Here is an 18,645-nt window from a genome sequence, read left to right as displayed (position 1 = left end):
CGTTTTCCGGATCTAAACCATCGGACTTCTTGTATAGCGGCCACGTTCACTCCAACTTTGTACAATTGACGAGTCAGAAGGCTTCAGTAAGCTACCTTACCGGGGTCGCGTTACCTACATCGCGCTGGTGGGGCTACCACCTTAGGCAGGGTTGAAATATAGCATAGTCAAAGCAGTGAAAAACATGGATCTCAGTATATTTTCAGGTCAATCTCATCGCCGCCGTCGTGAGTGCGACTGCAGGGCAGCCAAATAATCATTCCAGCACCAACCATTCAACTCAGCATTCAACCCAACACCAGTTGCTCTGACAGGCTGCCCAAGTAACACCGAAAACATCATTATTAACAAAGATCTAATAATAATGTTGAATAATGGTCGGAAAAATGAAATATAAAACGTGTTATGTTCAAAGAAAGCTATGGAAAGGTTTTTGTAAAACATACAGGAATTTGATCATTGAAGATGTTTTATACTACAATCTTACAACTTGCTGATAACATATTATTTTTTGACATTTGTTTGGTTATATGATATACGATCGTTTTACATTCTCACAACATAAAACATGTCTACTGGAAGATTTTACGAACAAGGTCATAACATGTTCACTTTTTAACATTTGTTTTGTCAGAATATATATCCCAATGATAGCAGTTTAGCTAAAATATGAATTTTGAACGTAATTTTAACATCTTTTAAAATCAATGCAATGAACGTTCTTCGTCGAACCTATTGTTTATCAAAAACTGTTTTTCTCTTGCAGATCCGAGAAATTGTTTATCAATTGCAAAAAATATGCTTTGGCTTTATTAAATTTTTCTCCAATCATTGGCGCATGAACTTAGGAGAAGTGAAATGAAAAGTTGGCCAATGAAACATGAGCCGCATATAATGTTTCGACCGAGACTTGGAAGCAAATTTGATTTATTTATTCAATATGTATTCATCATTTCATGCATCCTCATTCGTTTTTTGTATAAAATTTATTTTGACAGAACCATGTTGAGAGTCGGTCATTGAAAATAATATCATTAGTACTTAAGTTTAGTTTTGTGAATGTGCAATCAAAAACAACCAAAACGTAACAAAATAAATATATGTTCGCAAGATGTATTTTTTACACTCATACAACAAACCGTGTTACTTGGGTGGTAAGTTCGTGCTTTACCACATGAATTTTGAACGCGTGGTGATTTTTTGTCATTCGCTGGGTGTACACTTTACTGTGGTTAATTTCATATTCGTGGCAAACTTGGTAATGTGAGCTCTGTTGTTTACTCCTATCCTTCGGGAATGTGAGATTCATTTCAAGGAATCAAGAAAATTATTATTAATTAAATTATTATTAAATAAAAGAACATCACCTTCTTCCAGTGCTGCCGAATATTTACAACTCTAACCTTAGGTAAAGCTGACGCGATACATTGTTCCGTTAATCAGCCACTGGGTACCAGGCAGACGCTGTTTGAGACGATCTTGTCATCGGTCGACCCGTGGAAGCGTGAGATATGAACTTGTGGGGACCAGAGCTATATTAGACTCCTGTTTTGATGTCAACTCACATTTGCAGCCCACAACGCGTTGCAAACTTACTCACACATCATCAATTCATTGACTTCAAAGCCGCATATGATGCGATCGATACAGCTAATACAGGAGTACGGATTTCAGGATAAACTGACATGGTTGGTCAAGGGGGTAATGTAATGGATGATGTGCGTATTGCAAGCACTCCGGCCGTATTCTGAGTAAATAATAATAACCATATTCTTGCCCTGCATAAAAGAGGATGATATCACCAAAACTGATTCAGCTTTGTTAATACAGAAATAATCTTATTTCGCCCCTATAATTAAATGATCCTCGTTCAAAGTTCATGTACAATTACAATGAGCACCACTGGCCACCACTGAATCATTTTTGATCTCAGTTCTCTGTCTCTGTCTATATTATCGCTTTGCAATATAGTAATCGGTCAACAAAGAAAACCTTAGGTTGTGATTGATATGTACACATAATCTACCCCAACACTGTACCCGAGGGGATTCCTCCGATTCCTCGTCACGCGGAAACAGGGTTTGAAACGTTCGAATTCAAAGGGCGATGGTGGGTAGGAGTTAGTCACACCTTATGTAATTTTGAGGCTTTATCTTTTACAGAGATAAAATTACTACGAGCGATAAATTCATTCAGGAATCGTTCGTCACCTAATCATCGATGCTGGCTAGTTCTGGGAATCGGTTTAATTTTGTTGGGGGCAGCTTATCGCCTAGGGAGATTTCTTCATCAGTGGCATTGCATTCCTTAATTGAGACATTGCCGCCTCATAGCATAGTGCTCATTGAGCACAACCAAGTCGTATATAATGTGGCTGATGGTCATGTGCCAGGAAAGTTGAAATTGTGCTAGAAATTTCGGGATTCGAACCCGGCACCGCGTCTTATTGCAGAGCAATGATTGGCTTTCAGTTGCATAGTGATGAAGTTAAAATTCAATCGAGAAGCTCACCAGACCATATGTAGCTTAACAGCGACAATTTGTGGAAAAGTGTTGTGAAATGTGTTTCAGACATACCTACAAATGAATTGAAACATTATGAGAGGCTTTTCATAATTCAAAAGACAAAGGAGTTTTTGATAATTAGATTAGATTAACTTTAATATGGAACTAACTATCCCAAGCGGGGAAGGTAGATTTAATTTGGTGACTAATTCAACGATTCGCCTTCAAAGCAAGCTGATACCAAATTACACTTTTGAGGTTCCTGATAAGCTGTTGCTAAAAGGTGCCTCTCTTAGATCCATTGATGAAAATGTAACATCAAGGTGACAGCATTTAGAAAGTATCCGGGTTCAGTTAGACTTTTATTGGATAACTTCAACACACTTTAAAACCCTGTAAATTTGAGAGCAGATCCTTATGGTTCGCATGCAATGCCGCGAAGCAGCATACTTTATGTTTCTCAGGAAGCAGCAGGGGACTCGCAGACAGGTGTGCGAGGGCATCATATCTTATCAGTCAGTGTCCACCTGGCTAAACGGGGGTTGATCGATTTCCTTAAATCCACACAACAATGGTTCGTGAAGCATTAGTGTTTTTATTACCTTACCGCCGTGCAGAGGCTCGTGAGTAAACACAGTTCCCACAAAATGTGGTCAACTTGGCTGCTTCCATTGACCCTGCTCAGCAGTGGTAGCATACCGGAGGAGAAGATCAAGCATCAGCCGAAGAGTGGAAATGTCAGCAGAGAGCTGCATCGCAACGTGGAATTCACTATCGAGGAAGTCCTGCTCTTGAACCGTAATTTCGTGGACTATCTGGCGGTGATTGATGGCCAGGCTATTCAGGATGTTCTGGATCGACAATGTGCAAACAAAATGCGACAACTTGCTGAAGCGTATTTGGAGAGACAATGGATTGGATTGGGTGTTAGTATCCGTGAAGTGAATTTTTGTATAGTGCCAAAAATAATCGTTATTTATTCAACAGGGTTCGACTCTTGGGGAAAGTTGCCGTCAGGAATGTATCATGAAAATGGCTTCGCACTGGGAAACGTTGATCAGTGCCGGGCTATCGAGCACACTCGGATGCAGCATTGCACATTTATTGGAGCGTTTCCTAGCAATCTGGCACCAATGCTTTCCGGGTTGTGTATTCCCCACTCTTGTAATCCAGATTTTGCGCAACAGCTGTACGGAGATTATTTGAGTACCCAAGGTGTCTTTTTGGTTCAGATGTTCCAACAAGATTTACTCTGCATTAGAGATGAAGTGGTCTATTTCGATGGGGCGATGATTACAGCAACGTGAGTATACTCTTTGTTATACACAACCACAATTTAGTGATAATAAACGATCTTTTGTTCCAGTGTGGTAAGTGCCACGATTGCGCTTTTCGTTCTGTGTAGTACCGTCTATGAACTGAGCATACTAGCGCTGAAACGTAAAATCGACCCTTTGTTCAGCTCATTTTCTTTGCTAGCAAATGTGAGAAGTATTCTGCATTTGGTACCGCGAGTCAAAAACGCCCAGTCGAGTATGATCGATTGCGCTCACGGCATACGATCTTTGTCCATGATCTGGATCATTGTACTTCACGTACATGATATGTCAAACACCGTTCCCTGGGAGAACAATCCGGCACGCGAAGAGTATCTTCGGAGTTTCGTAGCGTCTGTACTGCACTATAGCGGAATGCTGGCGGTTGATACCTTCTTCGTTCTCAGTGGAATGCTAGTGGCTATGAGCATGCTACGAGAACTGGACAAAAAGGGTAAAATCAACCCTCTGATGCTGTACTTGCACAGATACATCCGAATTACGGCTCCGCTGGCTGCTCTGATACTATTCGTAGTCTCCTTTGCGGCCTACATGGGAGAAGGCGTTTTCTGGAAAGCCAATATTGAGTTTCTAAAACAAGGATGTGTAGCCAACTGGTGGTCTGCCCTTCTACACATCCAGAACTACGTTGATCCACAGAACATGGTAAGTGAAGACAAAATACCTTTCACCTTCGCTTCAATCTCTCACACTGTTCCAATTTTTAGTGTCTCCCATGGACTTGGTACCTCTCCGTTGACATGCAGCTGTACATCATCTCTCCAGCCTTAATCTACCCATTGTGGCGATACGGAAAGCGGGTTCTCTTCGTCATCGGAGGCCTTGCCGTTCTGTCGATGGCATGCGTACTAACTACTTTTCTGATCAACGAGTTCCGGTTGAGTTTCTTCGCTCCGGTCATCGACATCCGGAGGTACACGCTGACATACTACGCCACGCATGCCAGAATGGCCGTTTGGTTGTGGGGACTAGCCTTTGGCTATCTTCTGCACAAAACCAAGGAAACTGGAGTGAATCTTCCGAAGCGGTACTGGATCGCTGGATGGGTAGCATGCTTTGTACTGCTCGGGTTGATCATCTTCTCCAACTACCAGTTTCACTCGACCGATGTCAACGATTTTTCTTTCGTGATTGATGCCTTCTACGAACCACTGTCCCGATCTGTGTTTGGCTTGTGCGTCATGTGGATAATATTGGCTTGTGTGAATGGGAAAGGCGGTCTGTTGGATGAGTTTTTGGGAGCTTCCATATGGCAACCTCTGTCACGGTTATCGTTCACCATGTATTTGCTGCATATTTTGCTACTGGTAATGGCATCGGTGGCACCATCCAAAACAAGCAGCTATTTCAGCGTGATCGATACGTTTTATCGGATCTGGGGTGCTATCGGTTTGACAACTAGCGTAACGCTGCTATGGAGTGCTATTTTCGAAGTGCCATTCGGAACGCTTGATAAATTGCTTCTGAGGAGCTGAGTAGTGAGCATTGCAATACCAAATTGATATTAAATATGATGTTCTTTCAATGCATATATCGAATACATTGTTTTACAAGTTTATAATTAAAATATTGTTAAGAGACGAGCCAGCCTAGGGCTGCAAGTCTCTCTAATAAAGACAAAAAAGTTAGAATATTGAATGTCAGTCACATTATAAACATAAATTAAAATTAACTTTCGAATAAATTGAAATTGCTTGAAAATACTTTTGTACGTTAGCTGCAGAGAATGTTTTATTCAACCATATTTGGGGTTTTGCGATCGTGATAATCAGGTACCTTATCATAGTAAGACAGATTAATTATATTAGTAGAAGGTTGTGACATTTCCAACAATCAGCTCGTATCTGATAGATAATTCCACATACAGTTAGTAGGGCTTGCTATTACACGAATGAAGAGCCTCCTTAACGGAGGCTGATTAATGTTATTGACCACCTTTCAAACTTGAGACTTTTATTGGCTGGAAATCCTTCACTGGCCCCAGGGGATATCTCGGACAGAAATCCGTAATGGTGAACGTGTTACAATTCCAATCAAAACTAATTTATAAAGTTAGGATAGTTGTGAGTTTTTTCATTTCAAAACTATATCTAAAACATGTAAATAATATGCCAAGCGATCAATAACTCAAAGTCAATTGAATCCTGCCTCCAACGAAGGGCCGCGGAACAAAAGATGGATACAAATATGTTGTGGTTTAAATGCATTTTCATGCACACAATTGGAGCATGCAAATAAGCGTAACAATCAATCGATCTTTGTTTCGTACCCTAATATTGTTCAATAGTAACTATTACTTCCTCCCTACAGGGAGTCTGGAAATTATCCATACAGATGTTGACAGTTTGCTTCTACAGGTAGATAATAATGGACTAAATCAGTAGCTCTATGGACATAACAACTTAGCAGGCTGTAACAGAAGTTAATTTTTTTTCAATAATTGTATGTTTATTTATTTGGTTTGATTTTACATCTAATGTACATTGTTAGCCGTGCGGTAAGATGCGCGGCTACAAAGCAAGACCATGCTGAGGGTGGCTGGGTTCGATTCCCGGTGCCGGTCTAGACAATTTTCGGATTGGAAATTGTCTCGACTTCCTTGGGCATATAAGTATCATCGTGTTAGCCTCATGATATACAAATGCAGAAATGGTAACTTGGCTTAGAAACCTCGCAGTTAATAACTGTGGAAGTGCTAATTGAACACTAAGCTGCGAGGCGGCAATGTCCCAGTGTGGGGATGTAATGCCAGTGAAGAAGAAGAAGATGTACATTGTAAGTGTTTGGCCACACGGCCCTTCAAAAGGAAGTAATTTGAAATTGTTTCTAGTACGATCCGTACGATCTGACCCGTCGCACAGTGATCCGTTTGGCCCATCTCTAGTAAGCACCCCCCCCCCCGGGAGTTTTCCATTAGTTACGTCAATGCCAAATGTTAAATAATATGCTAAGAACTAACATCTAGAATCCAAAGGTTCGGATGGATACGCATGAAGGTGTTTTTTTTTTTTCATAAAAGCAGAGCAGCTCTATTGCTAGTGGCTTGAAAGCTTTTTTGGAAGCGGCTCGTGAACCTCCTTACAAAAGGCTCTAAATGACTCGGGTGCCTGCTTTTAAAAGACTCGGCAGCCTTCTATCAAGGGGTTCAGAAGCCTTCTTTCAAGAGGCTCGAAAGCCTCCTTTCAAGAGGCTCGGAAGCCTCCTCTCAAGAGGATTGGAAGCCTTCTTTCAAGATGTTCGAAAGCCTCCTTTCAAAAGGCTTGGAAGCCTGCTTTTAAGAGGCTCAGGAGCGTTCTTTTAAGAGGATTGCTTGGAACCCCCTCTTTCAATGTAAAAACTTGATTTGAAATAGATGCGCTGTGTTAAATGACGAATTGGTGACGATGCAGTGGAAGAAGTACTAAAAAGTTTGCGGGAGCTGCAATATGGTTTGATAGAATAAACCGTTTTTAATTGGGGTAATTATTTAAAAAGTATCCAAAATATTACCATTTTAAATATTAAATTGGGTTTTATGATTTTTTTTTAAAGTTTAGCGTTTTCAAAATCCTTTACTTTGCTTGCCCAGCTATCGAAACATAGTTTTGACTCTTTTATTATACAGACCTGGACGATGCTCGTGGAGGACCAACGCGCACTTGGAGTTTTTGAAAGGAAAGTGCTGCGTACTATCTATGGTGGGGTGCAGATGGCGGACGGTACGTGGATGAGGCGAATGAACCACGAGTTGCATCAGCTGTTGGGAGAACCATCCATCGTTCACACCGTGAAAATCGGACGACTGCGGTGGGCCGGGCACGGAGTCAGAATGTCGGACAATAACCCGGTGAAAATGGTTCTCGACAACGATCCGACGGGCACAAGAAGGCGAGGTGCGCAGCGGGCAAGGTGGATCGATCAGGTGGAAGATACTTGCGGACCCTCCGTAGCCTGCGTGGCTGGTGACGTGTAGCCATGGACCGAGCCGAATGGGGAAGACTCTTATATACCGCACAGGCCACTTCGGCCTTAGTCTAAATAAATAAATAATTATACAGATTGGGCTCAATTCCTGTAAATTTGAAAATCGCATATTTCCTGATAATTTAGTTTTCCTGGTATTCTAAAACGTTTTATTTTTCTTTCGACTTTCATTATCATTATCAAAAATGAAGCCGATCATTTGGTCAGAGATTAATAGATTTTACTGGGCTCTTGGAGCAGTATTTTTTTCTGGAGCTATGTTTGACAGAGTGTTGTAAGAAGTCTATTCACTGCGTGAGAACGCTGCACAATCATCAATGAAGTGACATTAATTTTCTTAGCATGGTCACTCCCAACGTTCGTTCAAACTTATGATATCATTTGCTTATGATGATACTCTTAAAACAATTTCCCTACCAACCATCCAACTTTTTGACATCTATGAGGGCGTCGGTGAGGCCAGCTCTCGTTAAGTAGATGTCATATCATCATTTCCTTCCCTTCCCTAGTAACAAAGAAGATGGGCGTGGCCAGCAATGGAAGTTTTCATGCTCTATCATTTTGGACCTCCAATTGGGTTGCTATTAAATCCCAAATAGTAGGTAATCCATGAGCAGTTGGGGTAAGAAAGATAAAGAATATACACGACAGCTATCAGTTTGCAATCTACGAAATACTCCGTTACAACGCAACGCAAATGAATTCAAGTGGTTTTTAATTTGCTACTTGGGTGATATATTCGGTGTTTTGCGGGCTGTTGTTTTCAATATGGACCATACCGAATGATAAGTTCAATTCAAATACAATGAGTAAGAAAGCAATTCCTTTTTGTCCGAAAAGACGGAAAAAAACATTCCCCGAGACTGAAATTTTTTTTTGTGCATGAAATGACTTCCACTATTTTCGGAATATACATCTGTTACAGTCCGTTGCTTGCATTCGGATCAGGATCCAATTGGGGCGCTAGTTCCAATCTAGGTTATCAATTTTTTTTATGTAAATATTAGTGTACATAGTAGTTTGGTTATCAAATTTTTCAAAATGAACTAATGCTTAGTTAGACTTTCATGTCATACTAGAAACAATTTTTATTCTTTCATTTCCTTACAAATTGTCAGATAATTTGCTTATCTGATGAACCGGATCTTTCAAAAAGTGAACTACGAATCATTCACTCACTTCAAAGATCCGGATCATTTAAACGGTTCTGAACGCCCATCTCTAGTGCTAACATTTGTTTCAATCCTTAAACCTTTTTAACACATAGTTTTTGAAAAAGCAGAAAAAGACTTCCGATAACCTGGATAAGTTTCGAGACCCATTACGAGGTATAACAATTGTTTGGAAATTCAGAATTCGTTGTATGCAGTTACGCCCATATGATCAGATAGAAAGATATGTGCAATACGGCAGAAGCTGGGTAAAGCGTACCATTGGTACTTCGCGTACCTGAAGGAATAAAATAGACCAGTGCCAGCGAGGGACTCTAAGTGAAACTGTGCACCATGGTCCACCGGGAATAAGGAGGAATGGTCCTCCGAAAATTTAGGGGGTTTGGTGTCAGGCCCTGCAAGCCAGCCTTTCAAAAACACAAGCAACGAACAATCAACAAGAGAGTACGGACCGGAACTATCGGCGAAGACCACTGGTTGATAACAATGTTAGTCGTGAAATACGAAGGCGCATCATCTGTGGAAGTCGGGCCTACTACGGGCACCAGAAGAAACTTCGGTCAAAAAAGATTCGCCACCGCACTAAATGTGTCATGTACAAAACGCTAATAAGACCGGTTGTCCTCTACGGACATGAAACATGGACAATGCTCGAGGAGGACTTGCAAACACTCGGAGTATTCGAGAGACGGGTGGTCAGGACCATCTTTGGCGGTGTGCAAGAAGACGGTGTGTGGCGGCGAAGAATGAACCAAGCGCTCGCCCAACTCTACGGCGAACCCAGCATCCAGAAGGTAGCTAAAGCCGGAAGGGTACGATGGGCAGGGCATGTTGCAAGAATTCCGGACAGCAACCCTGCAAAGATGGTGTGTGCTTCCGATCCGGCAGGTACGAGACGTCGTGGAGCGCAGCGAGCGAGATGGGCAGATCAGGTGCAAAACGACTTGGCGAGCGTGGGTCGTATTCGAGGATAGAGAGATGCGGTCTCGAACCGTGTATTGTGGTGTATATGTGCAATACTTATGCAATAATTAAAGTGGCTACAGCTCCTCCTAGCCCTCCTGTAGTAACGGCAATGCATTTTGTCTCGAACAGAAAGATACATTAAAAACATTATAAACTTTGTTTGTCATTATTGTAGATCCAGTTGAAAACCGAACTGAGCTCTCGCGACAATCGCATTTTCTCCCATTTCCAAGGGAGGTGCGCAGGATGGCGCACGGCTATGGCATAGATGCGCACTACTCGCGATGCAGTTGCGACATCCAGAAATGGGAGAAAATGCGATTGTCGCGAGAGCTCAGTTCGGTTTTCAACTGGATCTACAATATTACCTTTTTTCCTACAGCCCGTCAAATACTGGTTGTGGTATGTAGGATTCATTAGGCTACGATTTACTGATTGCTATGCATATTATGTACAATACAAAGTTTTAAAATCAAACATCAATAAATTATCAAAACTTTATCAATATGTTTCTATTTGAATTGTTATACATCCGCCATTACGCATTTTTGTCCCAGGTACCCCCTAGGGCCAGCAAAGATACCCCCAGGGGTACATGTACCCCAGGTTGAGAACCGCTGAACTATGGCATAAGAACTTAAACAAAGAACTTTCGGATATATTGAATTTTGTTGATCATAAAACGGAATGCTGTTTGATAATAATGCTTATCGTTTTGTACACTGGTTTCACTTTTGAAGATTTTTTTTAAACACAATAGGCAAACTTTGGACCGATTTTTTTCGTGGTTTCATATGGTTTTAAATTGAAACTCATCAACCAAGAAATTGAAAAATGAACTTGATACTCCAAGCTATGAAAACAAACGTTTCCAAGGAGTTTTTAAAACTATTAGGACGCCTGCTTTGTGAATGATATGCTAACTATCAATTGAAAGTGAAATTTGCTGCCGTCGCCTAATTATATCACTAAAAATTAGCAAATACATGTCTGTTTATACTCTAATTATATAGTAAAGGTGCATATAGTAACTGCGGATCAAATAACACGTATTTTACGGAGTCGATTGGAAAATTTGGGCAATTTCAACTAAAAATTTTAAAAATTCTTATGACTTTTTTTTTTCAAAATTTCACCCTGAGAATATGTTGACCGCATGATTTCCAGGAAGGGAAGTACTTACTTGTATTAGGACACTGTGAAAGCAGATCGGTTCATCACAGTTCCATAATATTGTCATTCCTGGTATGCGTGTGCCGATGACAAGAAATAATTGTATTGTGCTGGATAATACATCTGTTCTCCAAAAATGGCCGACCGTTCCGGACATCGAAAAGTTTCTGGATGAGAAAATTAAGCTTGATATGTCACTAGGGGGGGCTCCTTAGACGTGCGGTAAGACGCGCGGCTAAAAAGCAATACCATGCTGAGGGTGGCTGGGTTCGATTCCCGGTGCCGGTCTAGGCAATTTTCGGATTGGAAATTGTCTCGACTTCCCTGGGCATAAAAGTATCACCGTGTTAGCCTCATGATATACGAATGCAAAAATGGTAACTTGCCTTAGAAACCTCGCAGTTAATAACTGTGGAAGTGCTTAATGAACACTAAGTTGCGAGGCGGCTCTGTCCCAGTGTGGGGATGTAATGCCAATAAGAAGAAGAAGAAGATGTCACTAGGTGGCTGGGTGGCTTATGAGGGTGGCTGGGTTCGATTCCCGATGCCGGTCTAGGCAATTTTCGGATTTAAAATTGTCTTGACTTCCCTGTGCATAAAAGTATAATCGTGTTAGCCTCATGATATACGAATACAAAAATGGTAACTTGGCTTGGAAACCTCGCAGTTAATAACTGTGGAAGTGCTTAAAGAACATTAAGCTGCGAGGCGGCTCTGTACCAGTGTGGGGATGTAATGCCAATAAGAAGAAGAAGAAGAAGATGTCACTAGTGATGTGCGTACAGCCTCATAATGTGAAAAATGTTGTTCATCTCGTGATGAAGGACAAGGATCGGCATCTAGGATCGCTTCAGAGCATGTGTTGAGCATGAAGCATGTGTTAGAGTATGACAGGAAGAAATATCTCGCTTCCCTTATACGTTGAAAGTCACGCCGTCGATGCATCAACGAAACGCATCATCCACTAAAACAGCATTATCTGAAAATATATCCAAAACGACCAAACCACAGCAATTGTCAATCAACGAGTAGCGAACTTCCATAAACGAAGAATATTGGCCTGAACTGGCGACTACTGCCGGTGGCAAATCAGTAGGGAAATTAATAAAAATGAAACAAAACGACAAAGGTCTATCGACTCGGACTCAGCAGGCAGTCAACAGATCACAAAAAAGCCTACACCATCAACCTCTAACGAAAGCGGTATCAGCTTGGTTACCGTTCCTGATGCTTCTCCTGCTCAGAGAGGGAGGCGAAACTCGTACTCTTTCATCGAAGATGCAGATTTGGGACAGCAATACATTGATGAGGAAGATAGATGAATCAAAGAATTATATAGATTAGGATTTACTTTCTTCTTCTTCTTATTGGCATTACATCCCCACACTGGGACAGAGCCGCCTCGCAGCTTAGTGTTCATTAAGCACTTCCACAGTTATTAACTGCAAGGTTTCTAAGCCAAGTTACCATTTTTGCATTCGTATATCATGAGGCTTACACGATGATACTTTTATGCCCAGGGAAGTCGAGACAATTTCGAATCCGAAAATTGCCTAGACCGGCACCGGGAATCGAACCCAGCCACCCTCAGCATGGTCTTGCTTTGTAGCCGCGCGTCTTACCGCACGGCTAAGGAGGGCCCCCTATTTACTTTATAATTGTATATAATTCTAAATGATTTTCGGCTCCGTCATGCCTGCCGCGCTTGAGCCTTCCAAATAAACAAAAAAAAATACATACCAGGAAATTTTTCCAATAAAACTTCAACAGCTTGTGTAACACTATTTCCATTATACCAAAACTCAACGATTTCTCTTCTGGACACTACCATTTTATTTTATCAACTTGAGAGCTACAGATTTTATTTATTTATTTACTTCCATTATTATTATAAACTGTCGAACTTGAAACTCCGATTGCTGAAAAAAAAACTATTTTAAATATCCCATAGGGTAAGACGGTATAATATGCCCCCCCTAAGGCAAAACCTTGATAACTTTTTACTTTTCATCGCAATTTATGCAAACTTTGTGTTATTTGGTAGTGCAAGAAGTCGCAAATGCATTGCCCGTGAGTAGTCATATAAAAATATTACAGATAACACGTAATAATGCTTTTTTGAAAAGTCGTGAAAAAATGGTTTTCAAAAGGTGCCTGGGCAATACGCCCCACCTTAGCCAAAGACGTTCCATAGCCCTTCATTAGTATTTCATCAATCCCATAATAAAAAGGTTACAAATCCTTATGTGCTCGACATTAAAAAACCAACATAAGTCCATTTAATCAGGTTTTAATTACATTTCAATAATTTCCATATAATTTGGAAGCAACTGCTGCAAGCTCGCCGTGCTTGTGTCCAGTTGGTAAGGGCATATCGTCCTGCCTACACTGGGGCGTTTTGGCCAGTAAAACATATTTTCGAAAATCGTTACGTTTCTGAAGATGGAAGCTATTTTATATCATATTAACCACTGAGAAAAGTTATTTTGTTGCCCAACTGAGTGTTCCCGTGCAAGTTTTGCGGACAGTATGCTAGCGTCGCTCCAGAATGTTGAGCAAACAAACACGAAAAGTTACATCAAAACTGTCACTTTTTGTATTTTGCTATTATTTCCATTATGTAATACAAAAATACTTCCACATTCACATAGTACGATAGTTTTACAAATATTTATAGGTACCAACTGATTTTGACCCTTAGTTAGTTATAGTTTTCTACAAATCAAAGAGGGGAGTTTTGGCCAGGTGGAGCGCATTATACCGTCTTACCCTAATACTCACATAGGATTGCTTTGTTTCATTTCTTGCCTTCAACAGCTTAAGGACACTCCTCACTGTAGAGTTGATGAAATATAATGACCAACCCTATTATTAAAATGGCATTGCATAGCCCCTAGATGGGAAGGATTGACAAGAGGGAGATAGAGTGAATGTAGAAAGAATTGAGGGGGTATGAAGAATTCGCTGGCGTGGTTCGAGGATAATCGTTTCAACTGCTGTTGTGGCTAGTCGTGAATAAAATAGCTCCTAGTGAATAAATCGCTTTTTATTACCGCTCCGAAAGTGAACCGAAAGTTTCTGTTGGCGAGACTCTACAATTTGGCGCAGCCGAACGGATTTTTTTTGCAAGGTGAGTTCATCTAAATCTTTTACATTTGATTTAGAAAATAAATAAAAAAAATTGATTGATTATTGAAACGTAATAGTATAAACGTGGTTAAATTGTGTATCAATCTACAAAAAGCTATGAAGTGAAGTGAAATTGTGTTGTGATAAAAAAAATTGATTCAAATAATTGAATAACGTGGTTGCAATACAAAATGGCGGAGCGAACATTCCGTTCATGTTTAAACTATTCGATTCACTCTTTCTTAACGTTCAATATAATGTGTAAACGAAGTAGGCATAATGAATTATTGGCAGTGGCTGATTTTCTACTCGCCGCCGTCACATCCAGGCGCTATAGTATATGCGCAAAACAGCCAGCAAGAGTTAACCGCCAGAAATTTGTATGGCGAAAGTCATCTAACGCGGGTTTTCTCAAAATAAGAAACTTTTCATGAAAAAATATTTGGTACCGATTATGCAGGAAGGTGTCCGCTACCATGCCTACCAAATATTTTTTTGATGAAAGTGCTTATTTTTGAGAAATCGAGCCTTAGATGCCTTTCGCCATACTGATTTCAGAAAGTTAACTCCTAGTGTGCCGCTGTAAGCACGCTCAAAGCAGGCGATTCATTGGTTGAAGACCGCTACACAAAACAAAGAAAAAAAAAACGAAATGAAAAGTTTAAAACCTAGTGCGCCCGCCAAAAAAAAAAAAAAAAAATTGTGGCAAAATACAAAGAAAAGATGCGAGCCCGGTCAAAATCCGAAGCGCACACCCAGGCAGAAAAGCACACTAAAAGATGCGAGACCGACTGAAGAGCGAAGCGCACATAAGAGGAAAAAAGATGCGAGACCGACTGGAGATCGAAGCGCACATAAGAGGAAAAAAGATGCGAGACCGACTGAAGATCGAAGCGCACATAAGAGGAAAAGATGTGAGACCAGCTGAAGAGTGAAGCGCACAGAAAAAGGAAATCAAATGATTGAAATTTAAAATTTCATTATTCTATTTAAAATTATTTTGAGGTTGTAAATGTAGGCATGAATAATATAACATACACTTAAAGTGTATGGGTCATGATTATTTTTAAAAATCACCAATAATGATGCCAACCAATAAAACTCGAATGATTTTCAGATGGACTACGACAAAAGTTGCCCGCTAGCACCATTCAACGACGCGGTTGATACCTCGGATCTCCGCCAAGAATGGGAGGAGTGGCTTAGGACCTTCGAGCTTTTGCTGGAGTTGAAGCAGGTTGACTCACAGCACCAAAGATTGGTTCTCATGCTGGCGCGCGGTGGTCGTGGCCTTCAGAGGATTTACTTCAATCTAAGGCCAGTGCATGATGAGATCCATCCACAACCAGCGAAAGTGCCACTTGCACCTCAGGAGACACCAGAATACGATAACGCTGTTAAACGCTTAAATAACTTTTTTGTTGGAAAGCGCAATGAGCGAGTGGAGCTGGAAGTTTTTCGGTCTTTGAAACAATCTTCTGAAGAATCCTTCAACAACTTCATTCTCAAGCTCCGTACACAGGCTGCCCGGTGTGATTTTCGAGACCGTGAGGAGAAAGAGATACTGCAGCAAGTAACGATGGGAGCTCGAGATGACAGGGTCAGGGATAAGGGACTGGAAAATGTGATGGACCTTGATGAACTGACAAACTACGCAGTTAATCGTGAACTTCTGATGAAGCAGAAGGAGAAATCACACCCATTTAAGGTAGAGGCTGAATCAGCTAGTGTATCCGCAATAAAGCAAGTATGGAACAGAAAGTTTCAACCAAGAGAGAGATCTTCCAGAACACCAACATACAAGCGCGAAAAGTCATGGAATGATGGAAACCGTAATCGACTGGAATGCGACCGTTGCGGCTCGTGGAAACATAACAGAGATTCAACAAGCTGCATTGCAGCGAACTCGAAATGCAACAATTGCGGCCGTACTGGTCGTTTTGCCAGAAAGTGCAGAGCAGTCCGAAAGCAACAATTCAAGGCTCGCAACACTTGGAAGCGTACCGAAGGTGAAGCTAATGCTCTCCGATATGACGACCGCGACGAGAACCCTTTGCATCATCTCCTGGCATCGGAAGATTCTATGAAGGTAGAATAATTTTACTTTTCAATCTTTTCCTTTTTCATCTTTTCTGTGTGAATTTGTTTGAAATGCTCTCGAGTTATCTACTAATTACTGAACGAAGATTACATTGAGGGATTGTAGTGCCTCGAAAATATTGAATAAAATAATGCAACCTACTCTTTAAATTTTCTCGTTTGCTTAGATAAACCGAAAAGCGATGGATGTATTACATGCATGATTGATCAGCATCCTGTGATTTTCCTGATTGACTCGGGAGCTGCGATAAATACTGTTACTGAACAGGTTTGGAAAGAGCTTATCGATACAAATGCGACACTTTTCAAGAAAAGATTCCATTGTGATCGAAAAATTCTACCTTATGCTACTCAAGAGCCCCTTCGCGTTTTGACCATTTTTGAGGCATGGATCTCAGTAAATGAATCCAAGCCAAAGAGTTATGCCGAATTTTTCGTTATCGAAGGGTCGAAGAAGTCTCTCCTGAGTAAAAGAACGGCAGAGGACCTGAAGGTTTTAAAAGTTGGTCTCGATGTCCAAAACATACTTAGAGCTGAAAAGTGAGGCTTTTCCGAAGTTCCCCAATGTTGAAGTAAAATTGTCAATCGATGATCGAGTACCTCCGCGAAAAATATCATACTTGAGAATACCTGCTGCAATGGAAGAAAAGGTGGATCAGAAAATACAAGAAATGTTGAACAGTGATGTAATAGAACCAGTCGTGGGACCACCGGAATGGATATCGCCCATGGTTGTTGTGCCTAAGGGGAAAGATGATATTAGATTATGTATCAACATGAAGTACCCAAATGAAGCGATACAGCGTGAGCATTATCCACTCCCTATGATTGATACTCTTTTGAATAAGCTCAGAGGATCGACCGTATTTTCAAAATTAGACATTACATCAGCATACTACCACATTGAACTTCACCCAGAATCGCGAGGAATTACCACTTTTATGACAAGCAGGGGGCTTATGAGATTCAAACGATTAATGTTTGGAATTAATTGTGCCCCGGAGATTTTCCAGCGGGTAATGTCCGAGATGTTAGCCGGAATTGAAGGTGTTGTAGTGTATATCGATGACGTTGTGGTGGCCGGAAGAACTCAAATAGAACATGATGCTCGTCTGCAACAAGTACTGGCCGTGCTGAAAACGAATAATGCTACGTTGAATGAAGCCAAATGTTTGATGGGAGTGACTGAGCTTGAGGTTTTGGGCTTCAAAGTCAGCGCAGCAGGTATATCCCCATCGGATGAAAAGATCTCGGCTATTCGAAACTTTAGAAGACCAGAATCTAAAGAAGAGACTCGGAGTTTCTTGGGTCTTGTGAATTTTGTCGGACAGTTCATCCCACACCTGTCAACAAGATCAGAAGCACTTCGTAAATACATTAGAGGGGATGTTGAAGTTTTTGGGGTAGATCAGCAGAACGCTTTTAATGATCTTCGGAATGAGCTATCGAACACTGTTCACCAACTTGGATTTTTCGACCCAAAGGATAAGACAGAACTGTATGTAGATGCATCACCAGTGGGCCTAGGAGCAGTACTCACACAACGGAATAGCGAACAGTCTCCAAGAATTATAAGCTTTGCTTCAAAAGGATTGACAAAAACAGAAAGGGTGTACCCCCAAACCCAACGCGAAGCGTTGGCGGTCGTATGGGCTGTCGAGAAATTCTACCCGTATTTGTTTGGAACCCATTTTACAATATTTACTGACCACAAAACTCTTGAGTACATCTACGGAGGAAAGCATCAGCAAGGAAAGCGTGCTTGTTCGAGAGCTGAAGGATGGGCGTTGCGACTCCAGCCTTATGATTTCCGAGTGAAACATATTCCTGGTTCATCCAACATTTCTGATGTTCTCTCCAGGTTAAGCATACAAACCGATACAATATTCGATACACCCTTTGACGAAGCAACGGAGCATTATTTGTGTGCAGTTGGTGATGGTCCAGCTGCAATTTCTCTACAGGAAATTCAAATCGAAACTAACAAGGACCAGGTTCTCAAAGCAGTCATGAAAGCAATACATACCCAAGACTGGTCTTCAGACCTTTTTCGCTACCAAGCATTTTCGAACGAGTTGGGTATCATTGACGGAATTATAGTCAGAGACGAAAGGATAATTTTGCCATCAGTTTTAAGACGAAGAGCTTTGGAAATAGCACACCGGGGGCATCCTGGAGTTGTCACTATGCGGCGTACCTTGCGTGAAAAGGTATGGTGGCCATATATGGATCGCGATGTTGGAGATTACATTCAAGAATGCGCCGGATGTGCAGCGGTAAGCTCACAGGCTCCACCAGAA

At 41.2% G+C, this 18,645-nt stretch overlaps 1 protein-coding gene across 1 annotated transcript; it reads left to right on the top strand.

The window, feature by feature from the left end:
- The first annotated feature begins 1,928 nt into the window (after positions 1 to 1,928).
- Positions 1,929 to 5,695, top strand: LOC134211765 (nose resistant to fluoxetine protein 6-like). The gene is made up of 4 exons (XM_062688986.1): positions 1,929 to 3,456; positions 3,493 to 3,808; positions 3,872 to 4,487; positions 4,550 to 5,695. The coding sequence occupies exons 1-4, from the start codon at positions 3,153 to 3,155 to the stop codon at positions 5,315 to 5,317; spliced, it is 2,004 nt and encodes a 667-aa protein (XP_062544970.1). The 5' UTR covers positions 1,929 to 3,152; the 3' UTR covers positions 5,318 to 5,695.
- The last annotated feature ends 12,950 nt before the right edge of the window (positions 5,696 to 18,645 follow it).

The sequence above is a fragment of the Armigeres subalbatus genome, chromosome 1 (assembly GCF_024139115.2).
Source record: "Armigeres subalbatus isolate Guangzhou_Male chromosome 1, GZ_Asu_2, whole genome shotgun sequence".
Classification (NCBI taxonomy): domain Eukaryota; kingdom Metazoa; phylum Arthropoda; class Insecta; order Diptera; family Culicidae; genus Armigeres; species Armigeres subalbatus.
Note: the sequence above shows the minus strand (reverse complement) of the source record. Positions and strands in the feature narration are given on the sequence as shown.

Bases quoted from the DNA above. Each gene is read 5' to 3' on its own strand.
- LOC134211765 (XM_062688986.1), top strand. From the start codon at position 3,153: ATGTGGTCAACTTGGCTGCTTCCATTGACCCTGCTCAGCAGTGGTAGC. The intron at 3,809-3,871 runs GTGAGTATACTC...CTTTTGTTCCAG, and splicing joins GGGGCGATGATTACAGCAAC to TGTGGTAAGTGCCACGATTG. The intron at 4,488-4,549 runs GTAAGTGAAGAC...TCCAATTTTTAG, and splicing joins ACGTTGATCCACAGAACATG to TGTCTCCCATGGACTTGGTA.